At 34.0% G+C, this 18,829-nt stretch overlaps 1 protein-coding gene across 3 annotated transcripts in view; it reads left to right on the top strand.

The window, feature by feature from the left end:
• LOC129221430 (inositol hexakisphosphate kinase 1-like) overlaps positions 1 to 18,829 on the top strand; it is a 108,521-nt gene that overhangs the window by 74,137 nt on the left and 15,555 nt on the right. For 2 of the 3 annotated variants that reach the window (XM_054855915.1, XM_054855913.1), the window contains exons 2-3: positions 11,342 to 11,709; positions 14,249 to 14,381. In XM_054855915.1, coding sequence (XP_054711890.1) covers positions 11,469 to 11,709; positions 14,249 to 14,381 — 374 coding nt within the window. In that variant the 5' untranslated portion in view covers positions 11,342 to 11,468. Of the gene's footprint in view, positions 1 to 3,870; positions 3,900 to 11,341; positions 11,710 to 14,248; positions 14,382 to 18,829 lie in introns of those variants that run through there. The other variant, XM_054855916.1, reaches the window with a different exon arrangement.

Here is an 18,829-nt window from a genome sequence, read left to right as displayed (position 1 = left end):
ATAAATAAATAAGTAAAATAACAACTTAAAAACTTTCCCAAAGTAAAAAAATTGATTGAAATGACAAGTTTTAGTTTTGGTTTTTGGCAACTCGAGCTCATCTTTGGCATTTTCCCTACCATTGACTTGTGTTCCTTCGGATGCGAAAGATCCCATCCAATCAGCATCCGAAAATCTGATGACGTCCTGAAGTATTTACTGTTGCTAGGTAGCAGATGGATTCCTCCTCTTTTTCCGAACAGATGCTCTCTCCTCCTCCTCTTGAGGAAGATCTTTTCAAGTCGGGCATTCCTACGGTTAGCTATAGTCTCCCACTTATTTGTACTGGACACTTAGATCTCCAGTGCAAAAGATGCATTTTTTATTTCATTCGCTGAAATCACTTCTCAAAATTTTATTTTCCTTTATCTCCAAGAATTTTATGTTGTCATGTCGTTTGCAAGGCGCTCTCGGCTGCGTCAAAATCGGTAGAACTGTTTCGTTTAAACTATTATTAGTTTTGAACTGAAGAGTATTTTAAGTGATCTTTATTATGAAATCGAAGAAAAAAATGATTCAAATTCCTTCTAAAAAAGAAAAGGTTCAGTGAGTCATTCGTTCGACTGCATTTTAATGTGATGAATTGTCTGTAGTACAATGACAGCAGCTTATATGAATCACGTTTACTCTAAACAGTTTTGATTCAATAAAACGGCTGATTCAATAAAGCGGTTAATTCAATAAAGCTGGATTTTGTTATTTTTTGACGGATTTTATTTATTGAAGCGGTTGATTCAATTAATCACTGATTCAAATTAACCGACGTCCGCTGAAATACGATCACTGAATAAGAGAGGATATCGTTGTAATGCATAAAAATTACAAATTAAAACTACATGCATGTGCTACTTGGATACAAGTAATCCCTTTATCACTTACTAGCGGTACTCGCACGGCTTTGCCCGTAGTAGAAAATTAAAAGATCATTTGGTTCGTCTGTATATTTACAAATAATGGATGATGAATTTCTCGCCAAATGCTATGTTCATATGCTCGTCCATGTTATGGTAATTTGCTCGTCCATGTTATGGTAATTTGCTCGTCCATGTTATGGTAATTTGCTCGTCCATGTTATGGTAATTTACTCGTCCACGTTATGGTAATTCGCTCGGTATTGCTGCGGAGAAGTAAAATAAACCAATGGGGCCTTAAAATTGGAATAGAAAAAGAACAAAATTGAATTTTTGTAAAATCGCTTTGAGGTGCCTCATAATTTTTACTTCCTTTTACAAAAAAGGAAGTATTGTATTCGCGAAAAAATTTTCACTCAAAAATCAGCCTTAATTTCCATTTTTCTCACCTCCGAATGAATGTTGAGTTGTTTTTTTTCGACACGACCACACGTGGATCTAGGAACGTACAGACACCCGAAATGTCCATTTTGACGACCCCCGAGTTAATTACAACGAATTTTCTCGTGACGTCTGTATGCATGTGCGTATATGCGTATATATCTCGCATAACTCAAAAACCGTATGTCCTAGAAAGTTGAAATTTGGTACGTAGACTCCTAGTAGGGCCTAGTTGTGCACCTTCTCTTTTGGTTGCATTCGGATGTTCCTAAGGGAGTCTTTTGCCCCTTTTTGAGTGGGAAATCATCGTTAATTTCGATGTAAACTCAAGTGGTGTTATGATTTGTCGGACACTTGGCGATATATCGCCAGTCCTTCGGTCACCAAGTTTTGTTGCCAACTTGGCGACAAATTTGGCATTTTTTTTAAATTTGGTTTCAATTTGGCCATTGTTGGTGATATTTAGAAAGTAAACAATGGAATCACATTTATATTGCCAATAATGGGGAAATGACATTAAATTGGAGTAAAAGGAAATCATGTGATGCACACATCAGCTCGTGTTTCATGAGAGTGTTTCCGTGCTAGAACGGTCTAGACGCTATGCGCATAACCGACATCCAGAGACACAGACTTTCAGCTTTATTATTAGTAAAGATAATCTTAGAGGTATAAGCAGTTCAAGTTAACCAAACAGATACATTTGCTGTTCCAAAATATGAAATCAATATAATCGATGTTTTCTTTTCGAAATTGACTAAGAATCTTATGCTGCTGATTTAGTTCCACTTTTACCCATGTCAATGACATGACATGGATTGTCAAAAGTGGCGAAATTGTTTGACTTAAAAAATATTTCGGCTTCACACTGACTACTTATGCTCTAACTTTTTGTATACAAAGGGCCGACGAGAGGCCATATCAGCCTAGTTGGAAACAAGGGACCCGGCCCTTGAAAGAGGTGGACAGCTTGGAATCAGAGTTGTATAAGTTTATAAGTTTTATAAGGGGAGGGAGCCGGGGGACTATATTGATAAACATTTTGTGATATATGGACTGACGCACGCAAATCACAAAATAAAAAACGGTCCTGTGCTATTTTGTGATATGTGTGCGCTACAACGTGGTGCTCTTTTATCAATGTTTCGACCGAGAAATTTTAAATTAAAATATCTTATACCGAAAGAATAGAACGATCAATTAGCAGAAACGAATGAGGTGTGCTTTTTACTGTATCTTAGTTTTATTTTTGTTAACATCGTTTCTCATTTGAAAATAAATTCATTAAAAGGAAGCTTTTTCTATTTCTTTTTGCATTTTTCTGCTATTTATTCATTTATTTTATGCCTAAATCAGTGTAACTTGATCCAAACTAACCTCTGAATTTTATTTATACGTCACTTATGTATGCATCTTTTTCAGTCGGTCTCTTGTGCAGACATATAAATGAGATTTTATTGTATGATAATTCAACCTTGCCCCTAACGCAGCTATAATTTACTTTCTGAAGGGGCGCTTGGTCATAAGTCCTTAACTATGTATAAACTAGTGTATCAAGATTGGCAATATGTGTTTTAACGAAAGATTCAAGTGGGGGGTGAATATCCAACCCCCTCACTGTGCCCTTGCCATTCTAGGTTATGCAATACGGCAAAAAGTGGTGGTTTTAGGGAGGATTTGACCCTTAGTCCCCCTAATGCTATCTGGAATCTGGCCATAAATGTAAGTGAAGAGGAAAGAGTTAAAAAAAACTCCTTTAGAATCTATGGTTCTGATCCATACGTGTAAGGACTTATAACTACCCCCCTCATCCCAGGATAAAATTCTGTCTTGTTATGGCCAATCCCTCAAGGAGAAAATTCTGGCTGCGCTATGGGTGCCAGCCACAGCGCTATACTGTGGCTCTGGTAAGTTGAGCTATGACCTTGACAATGTTTACCTCCTTCGGAGATAAAAGGGGCAATTTTGGACCTGAGTTGAGTTGGGTTACTTTTGTGGTAGTTTTGCAAACGTATTCTAACACAAATTCGCGCCAAATACATGTTCTTTTTCCACTGAACTCCCGTATAAAACAGGTAAACATTGTCAAGGTTATGGATATACTTATCAGAGCCACACTACACCTTGTTGTCATCTTGAGCAATCATCCGTGGATTCAAATCAAAGCAGTTTGTATAAAGCGGCAGTCAATTTAATTATGTATCCCGTAATCTATTTGATTTTCAAAAAAAGATCTACTTCCATTGGAACGTTTCGTACGACATGTCATTGTACGAAACGCGACAACTCGACCGTAAATTTGTGCGATTAATGAACTAAACAAGACATTTACAGTTTGGTGTAAGAGGTCATATTTGTTTACTTGGCAGAGGACTTGGATACAAAACGAACAGCGGGTCAAAACTGTGATCGATCCGAGCCCCTTTGCCAGGAACTACCATTGAGCGCGAAGCGCCTCCATATCGATCTTCCTCGCGCAAGCCCGCATCCGCTTTCGTTCCAAGCTCATTCAGTGCAGGCGATTTGTTTCAGCTGAGAAGCCGCGGGGAGGAAGAGCCGTATTTAAAGGTAAAATGAATACAGATACAGCCATTTTTTTTAACTCGTAGAATATAAAAAGCATCCACTGTTTTTGGAATTTCTTGTCAGTTTGCGGTTGAAAATGATTCTGTACTGCTTAATGAATAAATAAATGCAAGTGAGAGAAGGGAGTGGAGGGAAAATAACCGATGCCATAGCTCCATGGTCGGTGCAGAAGAATTCTGTCTTCACACCGTTCTTGCAAAAATTGGCTTTTGATCTTTTCCACCATAAGTTAAAGAATTTTTGTTTGTGTTCGAACCGTCGTTTTTTTATCCCTTCCTTTTTCTGATCTTGTCTTTCTTTCTTTTTATTTATTTATCTTGTTTATTTAATTTTTATTTATTTATTTTTTAGACACCCCCCCCCCCCCCAAAAAAAAAAAAAAAAAAGATTTAAAAAAAATTAACTAAAATATTTAATTAATAAGGAAAATTATTCGAGTGTTCCACCAAGAAATGTTTGAAAGAAAATATTTTTTCATTAATAAGAGTTGAGGAGTTCTTCTGTTCTCATTACTCAACAGTTTTAGAGTAAATAATTTTTTTACGCTTTTACATATTGCTACAGAATTGTCGTCTAAAAAACTAAACATTTTGAGTTTGATTTCATGTAAAAAATGTTCCTACTTTTATTCGCAACTCCAACAAACTATAGGGGGCGCAGCAGTCACTGTCTAATGGCGGATGAAAAAGGTAAAACAAACAAATGCCGTAACTTATAACTTGCTTTGAAGCTTAGTGAATGACAGTAATTTTTAATTAGTATATGGGATGCTTTCTTTTCTATTCCTTTGAAATTACATTGCACCATAAACTGTCAGAAGCCTGTAATTTACTCCAAAGAAAACACGTGGAAGGGAATGTTTTACCTTTTTCTGTAGTATTGTTGATCACCACAAGGTAGCGTATTCGAGCTCTGGAGTTGCGAATTTGTTTTGATAATCTTTCTTTTCTTACCATTTTCATTTAAAAAATAATTAATTTTCTTCTTTTTCTCGCTTTCCTAACATAATTATTTTGATCGAAACTTTGAACTTACATAAATGAAATCTTTTAGCTTTGAAAAATTTGAATAAAAATAGGTACATCTTTTTGTTATCATTATTCATTTATTTTTAAATTATTTTTCATTTAAAAAAATGTTTGAAGTGTTTTGAAATTATAACATTTGAAAACGTAAACATAAGTTTTCTTTCTTTCTTTCTCCCCCCCCCCCCGAAAAAAATAACTTTTCAAAGCATTAGTTTTTTTTTTTTTTTTTTTTTTTTTTTAGATGCACTTAAAGGCTTTTCAAATGTTTATTTCGCTTCAATATCATCAAACCTTACACTTGCAAAGATTCAAATAGTTCTTAAAAGTCTTGCAATATCCGTAATTTTTGGAAAATGATTTATATGCGTGAAAATTAAATTCCATTTGTTTGATTGAGGTGGAAATTGTTTTTGTCCGAGCACATTTGAGGCAGTGAGAAGCAAAGGGATGTAAGTGGACATTTTCAAGTTTTGAGTAAAACGCGTTTAAAGGTTACATCCTAGGTACGCTTCCATTGAATCTTTTTCTAAATCAAGCTGTATAGTAGCACCTACCAGGACTACTAGTACCATCTCTTGCCCCAAGACAGAGGAGAGGTGCACCTACCATGTCTACTGGTTATCTCCAAATTTTTAATTTTGCCACTTATATCCCTTTGCTTCTCAATGCCTCATATGACTAATGAAAGAAAAGGGTAGGTGAGATTAAATATTAACTTATCGTTCAAGATTGTTCCATGAATTTTATTTACCAAATCGTTCTAATATTTTTTCACTACAGCAAATAAAGACTGAATATCATATTCATCGTTTTTTATGGTTATTTATATCGTGATTGATATGATGACATGGTGACTATGAGGGTTTAAATCAGGGGTCTACAAACTTTTTGGTCGAAAGGCCATGTTTGAAAAATTTCTCACAACTCTCAGGCTAATATACCCCCTATCCCCCCTCCCCCTGGGTAGGGCTAATCTCCTGGGGATCCCTGGATAGAGAGAAATCATTATACAAATATCCATGACATTAAAATTTTCTTAATTAATCATCATCAGTTATTATTCGGGGGGAAATGCCATTCATTACCTGTTAGAAACATTTTCTATCACGTTTCTCTAACATATTTTTCCTATGGAGAGACTCAGGAAAAATGGGACAGCTCTGCATTCTTGCCGAAATAAAATATGAATAATTATTTCCAGTTTGTACAGTAGATTTATCAACTTTAGACTCCACATTTTATTATGGAATAATTGAAGCTCTGTCCCATTGCTCCGGACTTTCCCCCTACCAATCTAACTTTTTACTGTTGGAGGTTTTGTTACTCTTAACTTCTAACAAAACAAAGCGCAAAAAAAAAAAAAAAAAAATCTTATTAAATTCAGGGGCATGTTCAACTCTGACAGAATGCGATTAAATCAAATACGATATATTGTATCTATCAATAATCAAAAATAATCGAAAACCTAAAATCAAATGCCCAATCAGAAATTTCCTTTGTCCTACAAAGAAGTAAATTTCACGCTATGTTACTGCTTGATTAAATTCGATTGAATCAAATACGATCGATTGTCCAAACACAATCAAGTTGAATTTGCCCCAAGAGAGAATTCAGGAAGTGAATTACTCGACGGTACCGAATATGTTAACGATTGATATTGCATTTATCCTAACGTAATGTGAAAATTAAAAACTCACCACATGTAAATACATAAGTTCTCATAGTATAATTAAACATATCTAGTAATCATGACTTTGTTGTGGTCTGATTTTAAATACTCGTGGGTTGCTTTTGACCCGTGAGCCATGGTTTGGAGACCCCTGATTTAAACAAAAGAAAACGGGGGAATTTTTCAATTAAATTTACGTTTCGCTCTTTATCAAGAGACCATAATTGTAAAATCTAAAAATATGTTAGATAGCTGAAATGGTTCCTTACTTCTTTCGAGACATTCCTCTTTTAAAAAATGTCTTTAAAATAAATTGTAATGTTCGATGCCTTTTAAGAACGATCGAGTAAGCTCATTAGAATATCGGTTAAAATAATATCCTGCTTATTAGTGTAATAAATTTTTAATGTACGCAACCGTTTGTGATTTGTCTTGGTGACCCGGGACCCTACCCAAATATCGTAAAGACACCTCACCAAAAATTGAAAAATACCCCTCAAAACAACTCTCCTAAAATTTTCAATGGCCCAGTCTACGCCATGACCCCCCCCCCCCCTCTCTCTCCAAGGTGGGTACTTCTGCAAACATGCTGAAAACGTTACAGACATTTTAAAGTACATTTCATAAGAGCATATTATCCATTTGAGCTTCTTCGACAGGTTGTATGCTTCATTTCTTTTGTTCAAAACCGTGTTTTAGTTTTGAAGATAAAATTTTAAGTTTTGAGTACCACTGGATTCAGCTCGTGGTGGGATCGAGTTGAGCCACTGCTGGACTGCATACTTTGCGTCATTTTACTAGCCAACATTTGTAACAAAAAATGGCAACACTGTAGCTTGTGTTGCCTAGAAACTCTTTTTTTCGGTCGGCAGATCAATGCGGTGGATACTTCATTTGGAAATCCCAATTTTCCTTCTTTCGTTCTAGATATTGTAAAACGCCCGCGAAATTTTGAAACGTGTAATTATCAGCAGCACTAAAACAAAACTATCTAATGTTTCTTGGGTGTGCAAGGTAAAATAGAAAGTTTTTCTTGGAACGCAGTAAGTGAGTTTTTCCTGAAACTAGTTAAACACAGTTGTCGAATATTCTTCAAGGTTTTGGAAGTAGACTTCGTTATAATTTTTTTTTTCAGCTCATGAAGTTTCTGAATACTAGTAAAATACAAAAATTAATCTTAGAATGTATTTTATTGTAATATGTTCTTTCCTATTATTTATCGTCGGTGGTCGGGTGCAGACCTCTTTTTCAGTTCATGAGGTTCTACTATACACCACCCTCTGTGAAAGAAATTTATTGAAAAATTATTGACAGTAAAATCTGTATCTAGTGGATCAAACGAATCCACTCATGGTTCTTTTTCATCATAGTCGATTCGCTGTATAACTCAAATCCTCATAATTAGAATATTCCTTTATCTTGAAGTTTTCATTGGGTCCCAAACTCACAAGAAGGCTGTGGAAAGTACCACTACTCAAACTACCAATGGCTAGAAAGTTTAAACCAGTCCCTTGGGACCAGACCTAGACAAAATTTTAAACTATCTGCTAACTCAAAATAATTTCTTTTAAAATTTTATGCAAAGAAATGCTATGCTCTACCCAAGGCTTATCATGAGTGGCACCACCATCCAACCAGCATGTTTTTTTTTATTTTTTTAAATGTATTTATACCAGACTTATCTTGTGGAAAGGTTTTACCTGAGATATTTCTAGTTAAATCTATGTGATTAATAAAATTTGATTTAATTTTTATAATTTATTGATTTTTGTTACAATAATTTATTTAAATATGGGGGTGCTGCTTCAATGGCATCGTCATGAGCAAATGTTGGAGGTGACATGAAGAAAAAAAATCTCATGGGTACACTACATTGTCCCCTGCACTGTCTTTTTCACATGTCAACTCTGTCTTTTTAATAATGGATGAATGAATGCAACTACTCATGCATATGTGCCTTAAAATATATGCACCTCTTAAATTAATAAAAAATTTTGAAACCATTAAAATATGTTGAATAAGAATATGGCACTTTCAAATGCAAAGAATTTGGACATTTTTGTTAGTGTTTGGTATTCAAAATCTGAAGGAAAATGCTTCCGGTGGCATATGATGTTTGGAATAACTACAGTAAAAATAAATACTGCAGATACAGACACAGAAATTGTAGAATTCTTTAATAATAATTTCAAATCAAACTGATGAAAAAGTATGATAAAAATTAAATTAGTAATAAAGTTTTCAGCAAAAAAAGTATAATAAAACCTTTTTCGGAAAATTTTTGAAAAATTTTGAAGTGCAGTTTGAACTCTAAAAATCCACCTAATTAATAAAGCCCTTATTTTGACCTGTTTTGGCATGATTAATCGGGGGGGGGGGAATCAAAATTGGCAACCAATATTTTTTGCAGTTCAAAAAAACTCAAAGCATTAATTTCTTTAAAAATTATCAAAACTTTCTGCGAACAGCTTTCACGTGTTTGTCCATGTTGTCTGTGTGTGCTTGTTTGCTTTAAGTTATCTAGAGTTGACTGTATCATAAAACTTTTAATGACTCTCGTCAGGGCCCTTTTAAATTAGGGGAAGCTTTGTCTCATTTTGTGGCCCCCTGCATTTTGTTTGAAGAAATTTTCTAAACATTCTATGCAAATTGGTACAACACTGACTAGTGCTAAGTGGCCCAGTAGAATTCGGATTTAAGTTAATTCCTCCTTATCGACTGTCAGAACTTTTGTGTATTACATATGAGGCAGTGAGAAGCAAAGGGATGCAAGTGGACATTTTCACGTTTTGAGTAAAACGCATTTACAGATTAGCTCCTAGGTAGGCTTTCATTGGAATTTTTTTTTCTAAATCATGCTATATAGCATCAACTACCAGGGCTACTAGTACCATCTCTTGCCCCAAGATAGAGGAGAGGTTCACCAACCATTTGTACTGGTTATCTCCAAATTTTTAATTTGGCCACTTACATCCCTTTGCTTCTCTCTGCCTCATATGTTGCACTTGAATTCTCAGCAAATATGGGAAGAACATGTTGAATAATATTTGACACTTTACAAAGGAAATTAAGTGTCATAAAAGTGTATTGTAACAGAGTTGAATCAAATCCCACATTTAAAAATCTAGCTTGTTGCCTCATTTTATATAATTATTTAATTCTTTCCTTTGAAAAAATGCAGTCAAAAGCAGAAACTGGAATTGTTAAGCAGTTTTACAGTCATTTTTGGGTCCCCTAAAAATTCTGAGAGGAAGCTCAAGCTTCCCGAGCCTTTCAGGTTATCGGGTCCCGACTCTTGTGCCGAAGAGGATAAGTTACCAAATAAATGAATCATTTTGATTGTTGAGCAACCACACTGCCTATTGTTCTCATTTGACTGTTCTGCAATTCCTATGATTTTATTCCCCCCCCCCCTCCCCATCGCCTCCCTCTGCAGCACCACCATCGAACGGCCGGCCCCTCCCGATGCTGCTCCTCTAGCGAAAGCCATCTCCAGGTTTCGTCCATATCCTACATGCATACACACAACTACACACACTTACAAACACCTACACACACGCGCATACATATGCACACATACATACACACACGCTCATACCTGCACACAGACACAAACACACACCTACACACATATATACACATGTGTACCCCCACACACACATATACACACGCATACATACACACCAGGGTTGGCTTTCTGCCGGCAGAAACTGGTTATAACCGGTAGAAACTGGCAAAAACTTAAAAGTGTCTTTAATAACTTTTAACTTTACTTAACTTTTAAAGTAATTACTAAATGATATTCGTTTTAAATAAACTGAGATATCAAACTTCATTTCATCATTGTAAAAAATAAAATCCTATGCTGGTACTCTTGATTTAGTTCAAAAAGGGACCTTTTCAATTGCAGATGCTCGTAATATTTGCATTAATCTAGCAAAGGACAAAAATCAGATGGGTTCTTAGGAAAGAGGAGTGACATACGGAACTAAAAACAGGAAATTACTGATTGTAATTTGCTCGCTTTATATGCTTCATGTAAATTGCTTGTGATTGAAATTATCACATGCTTCAAGAAGAAAGTGTGAGAATTTTACTTGCCAATATTAACCTAGATTTTGTATGTACCTAATGTCACAGCTTGCAAAACAAATTGGCCTCTTTTCTCAAAACTTATTTTTCTAGTTAAATTTTTACCACTTTCCCAGTTACTAGATGGTGGACCAGTTTGAAAAAATATACAACAGATAAAAGTTTCACGAATATTGCTTGTTCTTTAATGCATTGCCTGCTAGCTCTTCTGTTTCAAGAATAGTCTTAAGTTCCTCATTTGTGCACATTAAATCAAGAAACCTGTTAGGATTTTTGAAACCACCTTTAAACATTGGCAACTGCAGGGACCAAACAATGTAACATTTGTTGCAAAGTAGCAATTGATATATTGTACTTTAGTTAACAAATTAATTATTTTGGCTCTCCTCTGATATGCCCCCCTCTTGGCGAGATTTTAATTTTTTATCATTTTGTGAGTTTTTGCCAGTTTCTGCCACAAATTTGGTAGAAACTGGTTTTTGCCATGCCGGTTTTAACCGGTTTCTACCAGTGGTTTTAACTGCCTTGGCAGAAACTTGCCAACCCTGATACACATACACTCGTGATTGTGAAAGACATAATTTGAATTCAGGATGTCAAAATTCAAATTAATTTTATTTATTGTTTTGTTCCAGGTCTGCTGCTGTGCTAGACTAAGCCACAAAAGTGCAAGAGGCAAGGCCAGCTGTCCTGCTGCCTTCTGGGCAAGTGCAGGACCGGCGGACCGGGCTCTCCCCACCCCCCCCACCACTCGAGCGCACCATGGTGTACACCGCCGCCCAGTCTGCGCCGCCCAGTGACCTGGAGGCGCCGCTGGCAGCACCACCGCTGGAAAAGGCGAAGACGACCACCGTGCTGCACCCCTTCGCCCACCAGGTGGGGGGCCACACGCAGCTCATGGTGCTGGACCGGAGCACCCTCTGCAAGCCCCTCATCCAGAGGGAACTCCACTTCTACCTGAACGTGCCCAGGGACATGAGGAGCTTCGTGCCCAAGTACAAAGGTGGGTGCTCGCTTTCTGGCTTCGAATGCGTAATATTTTTATAAACTTGCGGGATGGTTCAAAAGTGAGGGTATCCCTTTTATTTTTGACACTAGTGGTACCCGCACGGCTTTACCCGTGGTTGAAAAGTCATTTGTTTCACCTGTATATTTACAAATAATGGATGACGCATTTCTCGCCAATTGGCTACGTTCATTTGCTCGCCAATGTCGCGGTTCCACGTTATGATAATTTTCGTAATTTACTCTTTCATGTTGTTGTGATAATTTGCTCGGTGAAGAGTTCTTAACCCGTAACAGGGGGGGTGAAAAAGTAGGACATAACAGGAGACGCGAGGTCTCGGAGACCACTCTATTTTCAAATTTTTTTAAAATCGTGTAATTAAGATACACTCCTGCAACTTCCTTTAAGTGCTCTTTGTACTTTTATAAGCACAAGAAAAAAATATTTTTGGATTCTGAATTAAAATATATCTTTTCCGAGGAAATTTTACCAGAGCCTTAAGATTTTTCAAGAAAATTCATATGCTTCAGTAAATAATTTACTACTTGTAATAAAATTAATCTATTATTTATTAATGATGTTTCTTAGGAGAAAAAATATTTGTTTATTACATTTTTTAAATATTACTTTTAACATGAAATATAGAGTTGTCACGTGTGGGACAAAATGTCTGATTTTCTTTGGAATGGCATACTATTTGTTTCTTTTTGAAACAAACACTAAAAATTATTTGGAAAGCAAAGTATACATTTAACAGATTCAAAGTATATATTGCTAGAACTCAGAAGCAGATATCCAAAAGTGTGTCCCACACGTGACAGGTAAACTTCATTTTAAAAATACCAATTTAAAAAGAAAGTCAAAAAAGATTTTTTGCTTAAAACTCACACGAGAGAAGTACTTTCACTTGGTGAACAAACTTTAAACTTCTAGCCATTACTAATATGTATATATATGAAACGGTATTTGGAAAATTTTGTCCAAACTGTCCCACATGTGACTGTAAAATCATCCAATAACATTCTCTAAATGTATATATACAGTGAAGCAATGTTTGTACGATTTTATGAATTAGACGGTTTTTGTTACATCAACACTTGATGACGAGAGCAAATTTTCTTCTTCGAGAGATAAAATACTCAAGCACGACTTTGAAATGTAACTCTCTGGTGTCCCTTGTCCACTAGATTGAATGCTTAAAGATTGCATTACAAAACTTTGTACTTTTTACTGCAAAATTCTTTTGAGAAAGTGCTATTTTAATCGCAAGATTTCCTTTTTATCAGGAAATGTTCTGCCCCTTTTTAGATCTAGGGGAAACATTACAGTATCTTCATAGGTTGGTGATATAGGGCAGAAGTGAGCAGGGAAATTTCTGCACCTTAGAGCCAGACTAACGTAAATCCAAAAATTGAGATTTTTCTAATTATTAGTGCTTTGTATGTAGAATCCTATTCCACTTCGAGTAGTGTGAACTTAATTCTAAAAAAAACCCTTTGTAATTATCTACCAGTGTTAAAAGAGTGCGGGTCGCACCCTTTGTATGAGCCAGACAAATGTTTTCCCTCTTTCCTGTAAAGTAGCGATTATGACTTACCGAGGGGGGGGGGGGAGTCTTCTCCCGCCTGAACCTTCAGCAGTAGTATAAGTCCATTTTCTCTTCACACTTTGAATAAATCATAAACAATTTCAGTAATCTTTTCAGTTCATTAATTATTTCTGAAAAATTAATGTTTCAAACATTACTTCTTTTCATTACTAATGAAGTCAATTTGTAATGTCTGTGCCCTATAAACTGAATTTTTCCTGTCTGATTTGGTGCTTTTTATTGACACCCTAGCAGTTTCAGACATTTTTCGGTCACAAAACCGTAGGTTCATTCATGGTAGTTAGGGAGACTTCAGCATGACGCCCCCTCCCCCCATAAAATGGTAGTCTGTATCCGCCCCAGGTCTTACCTCAGTCTGGTTTTGAGGTATAAAATTTTTAAACATACAATCTTTTAGTAAATGACTGCTTCTAAACTAGTCAAATCCTTGACTGATCTGCTACCTTCCATCCTAAGCAAGTAAGACATGTAACAAAACTTAATGATTAGCTGTGAGCATCATTCTAAATATTTGTTTCATATATATCCCTTAGATAATTTTTATTTTTAATGCTAGAAATTATTATTTTTATTATTCATTCTTATTTATATATATTGTAAACCTAGTAGTAGACAACCATTGTGAAACAAATCTCATAAGAAACAATTACGACACTACTTCTTGCTCGGGAGGGGAGTTTGAGTGAAAACACCAGGCTCATCTTCCAAAGATTTTAGATTTGTTGGAGCAGTTTCAGAAATAGAATAACCTCAGAATAATTATGCAAAGAAAATAAATTTGTTTGTGAAGAAGGGATTTTGGATGATCTTTCTGCTTCAAAACTTAGCATTCTATTTTGATGCAACCAATGTCAAAATTTATGCTATAATGTTTAATTATGAAAAATATGAAATTATAATTAATGTACTTTTTTGTCTTTTTCTTAGGAGCTGTTCAAGTACAGCAGATGGACAATAGCCCTACCATTTTTCATCCTGTGAGGGGGCACAAGAAGCACTATGAAAATTGTGATGAGAAAAACAACCATGTTCAAAAACATAAAACATCACCTGAATTGAGGTAGCAAATTTCAATTTTAGCAATGAATTTAACCATCTATCTTTAATATTCCATTTGTATTTTGATTATCTATTTTCATGTGTTTTTATTATGTGGAAACAAAAGAAACAGAATAATTCTTAGTGTTTGTGTGCCTTTTACTTTGTTCTTGATCAATGTACTAAGATGTGCTTTTATATTTATTGCATTGTAAAGAAATATGTCAATTCTCTTTTTCATTTTTAGCATATTTTCATTCATGTACTTATCATGTGCTTTTTTTTTTTTAATCTTTGGGTGTCTCTGTGTTTATTGTGCATACTAAACTGAGACTTGACATGTTTTTATGTTGATTGTTTTATTGATATTTTATTGTGTTTCTTGTGAGGTTCTCACTCATTGCCAATTGACTTATTTTTACATGTATTGATCTGGTGCTGAGAGCCTTTAAAGATATATGTATTCATATTTTATGTACAGAGCCGTACCGTGAGTCCTAAGAGAGCGAGAGGTATAATCGGGCCCTCGGGTTTCAAATCTTGGATTGCCTCGGGCGACCCCTGCCTTATAAGCCCATCCTTTTGGTACGGAACTGTGTATGTATTTTGTGTGCAGTGAAGCTTCATTCGGGCCTTCATTTTACGTGGATGTTTGATTTTTAAAATTTGTGGAATCTTAAGTAGTCAAAGTATTCATTTTCTTGGTTATTTTCAAGTTCTAGAATTTTACCTCGAGTTTTTAGTTGAATTTGAATGAATAATTATTCCTTTCATTTGAAATTAATTTAAAGACATTCAGTTATTAAAATTAATCTGGGAATACTTTCGCAAACCCGTGAATTAGGCAAAGTTTTAGTAATTGGAAATAAAAAATTTCTTAGCATTCTGATTAATTAACAGGTGTTTTCTTTTTCTTTCTGACTAAAATAAAATTTATATATTAATATTTATTTCAGTTAAATAGTCAGTTATTAAAACTGGATTTTAATCCTCATTCATTCTATCTTTATCGAAAAAGGAACAATATTATTTGACCGTTTCAGTTATTCGTTTATTCCAACATTTCAAAACATCTTTTTTGTCGCACCCCTTTTTGCTTACTCAATTGTATTCAAATTCTTTATAGTAGTTTACTTTTATTCTATTAAAATCAGACAATTTTTCCAAATCCTAATCAAATGTAAATTCTAGTGTAGTAGTTCTTTTTCTAAAGGAGAATGTTTTGTAATGTATTTAGCTATTCATTTCCTTGAACGTTATAAAGTAGTCCAAAAAATATGCTTAGCTAACAATATCAAACATATTTATCTACACTTTAGAGATCAATGTTAAAATTTTGGAAAGACATAACTCGAAATGCTGTTATCATGAACATTTCAATGCATGAGCACTGTTAACCAAATAAAAAATTATTAAGTGGAAAACTACCCGCTTTTCTGTAATGAAATTATCTATTTCCATTTCAGAGGTACATAGATTTGATCAGTGAGAACCACATCTACTTCCACCTCATACATAAAAGACGCTTTAAAAAAATAACTTTTTTGTACAAGTAAACAAAGCTGATGTTTTTGCAATTTTTTTCCAAACTTCTTAATGTGGTTCGGTCATTGGGAAAAAATTAAATTAGGTGCATTATGAAGTAGGTTATACAAGTCTCATAAATGCAACGGATTCAGCAACAGAGCAAGCATCACGCTACGCTTACATCTGTAGTCTTCGATGTATCTTCTAGCAAGGAGTCTCCCTCCCATTCTGTTTTTTACCCTTTAAAGCCCATGAGACATTTGTCTCCCCGAAGTTCAAAGTTTATTGAATGAATTATGGAACACAAATAATTTATAAATCATCTTTTTCACGTTCTTGAGACATCAAAATCTTTATATTAGGGAAAACAAAATTGTCATTAATTATACAAATATTTCTGTGTTGAATAATAAGTTAATCACATTTTTAAACATAATTGTAGCTTTACTTCTGCAAATAGACAAAAAATATTGCAAGCATTTTAGACTAAGTCTACTGAACCAAATTTTACAACACTAGACCTACATGTTTACCTCTCCATTTGGTAGTTTTTTATGAAAGGAATTTCCTTACACTGCTGTAAAGCTTATGAGTGCTTAAAGGGTTAAAGGAGGTATCTTAATTAGTTGACCCCTAAAATTTGGTTGATAAAATTACCTAAAATTAGTGTGTGTGACTCAAGGGGGCCGAAATCGGAGAATGTCGACTTTAACTGGTGAGTCACCAAAAGTATTTGGGCGTCTTTGATGTGTTAATGTTGATATTCATTGGCTAATGTCAACATTTACCACATCTAAAAGTTTCACAGTAACACACACACACACATGTATGTATATATTTAAAGGTTTTTTAAACTTTTACTTTGGACATCACAGAAGTCAATTAAAAAATCTCTTTATTTTCAATAAGAATCACTTGATGCATAAGATTCTACTCACTTAACTTCAATTCAGACAAAATGTTTTTGGCAAATATCTGATATTATTAAAGGGAAAAAATGAAAAAGGATACGTAAAAATAACGAAAACAACATAATAGTTCATAAAATGAAGCTGCACTGCATTTTATTTTGTAAAGACTGGGTGTGAAACTTTGAAATCCAATGCTTTACACTGATTACTTTACACATACTTTGCTTTTTGAATTTTCTCATTATTAACTCTTTTTTTTTTTTTTAATGTAGCCATATGTGCTTATTTTTGTGCATTTTGTACTATATCTTAGTTTTTTGCTAAATGTGCATTGCTGAAAATAGCATATATTAATGACATATTGAGTATTTTCTTAAAACTACTTTTTATGAGAGTTTTGATTTTTGCACTGTTTTACTAGTAAAAATTAAAGTTAAAAATCTGAGTCTTTCGTGTATTCAAGAAAAAAAACTTCATAACTTAATTTTAATGATGTTTCTAAGAACTTTTTATTCATATTCAAGAATTTAGCCCTTTTAATGTGACTTAGTTTTGCATTTGATGTTAAAAACATTCTCCAAGCACGTTGACATTAGAAATAATAAAAAAATTTTATGCTGTCATTCAAATTTCATCAAAATATCACTTTTGTAGATTCTCCCTCTCCAAAAATGTTTTTCGTCCTCTCAAAATGTTCATAATTTAGGTTTATCTCTAATGTAATTTTATTCAAACTATCCAGATATTATTTCCCTCACATGAAAGCTGTTAAATCCAAAGTCAGTAATTAAAAAATAGTTTTTTTTTTTGTTTTTTTGCAGTGCATTACTGATCTAGTAACATTTATGCTAGTTTAAATTTAGTAATCCATGAAAATCATAGTAACAAATTTCCTTTTTGCTTTAGAATCTGTTTCTTTCTTTAATAGTATGCCTTTTTCATTGGAATTACTTTATTATTAGTTGTATATACAGTAGAAGACCGTTATAACACACACTTTTGGAAGTGGTTGTGCATTATACAGGTTTTTGTGTTATATAGATCATTTTGAAACTAATATTCAGAATATATGAATATATTTGCACATTAGAAAAAGTTTTTACTGCAATGAGTATTAAAGCACAAATTATATAATTTAACATATAGTACCATTCACAAATAATGTGATTGCGTAGCTAAAAAAGAAAGTGCATTATTTTCCACTTTCACTGGCTTCATGGTTTGCATAATAGCTGCTTTTACAAGAACAATCTGGTACTTGTTTATTGCAAATACTAATTATCATTTAAAGCTCCGAATTAATATAGGAAGTAATCTCAAAATTTAATTTGCCCTAGAATTATGTTTAAAGGCAAAATAAAGTATTTTTTTAATGGAAAAACTTATTGTTTACTTTTGGAAAGGAGTGTGTTTTATAAAGAATTGCGTTTTATAGTTCAGCGTTTTAAAGGTATTCTACTGTATAAAAATTGTAATGCAGCTTGTTTTTATATTGTGCAGCAAGTTGATCTCAGTATAAACTTGTAATTGGTGTTTCATCTAGAAAATGCTCATTTACTTATGTGTTTTCTAGTAATGCAAATACATTCAAAAGCATTATACCTAACTTATATATAAGCTGGAAATGTAGCTGATTTTTTATATTTATGTCTAATGCAGAAATATTCAATCAAGCTCATTGAGTGGCTTAAGTTAAACTTTTGAAATACTTTATAAAATTGACATTTCTGGTAAGTACATTTGTCTCAAAAGCAATCCATCTATATTACAAGTTTCTGAAATTTGTATGCATTTTTTAAATTTACATACTCATGACTTTGACTGTAAAACAGCTAACTTCACATAATCAAGGTTTCCTCCCCCCCCCCCCCCCTTGTTTATTATTTCAAGCTGCATCATTAGAAGAAACAATTGGCGCCAAATGGTTCAAATAAAGAAATTTGTTGTTTTAAAATACCTGCTAAATATGAAACCTGCTATAAACCTGACATGTTTTTATTGCCTCCTGAAAAGTTACTTAACAAGAAATGTA

This window comes from Uloborus diversus, chromosome 4, assembly GCF_026930045.1.
Source record: "Uloborus diversus isolate 005 chromosome 4, Udiv.v.3.1, whole genome shotgun sequence".
In the NCBI taxonomy this organism is placed as follows: Eukaryota; Metazoa; Arthropoda; class Arachnida; order Araneae; family Uloboridae; genus Uloborus; species Uloborus diversus.
Note: the sequence above shows the minus strand (reverse complement) of the source record. Positions and strands in the feature narration are given on the sequence as shown.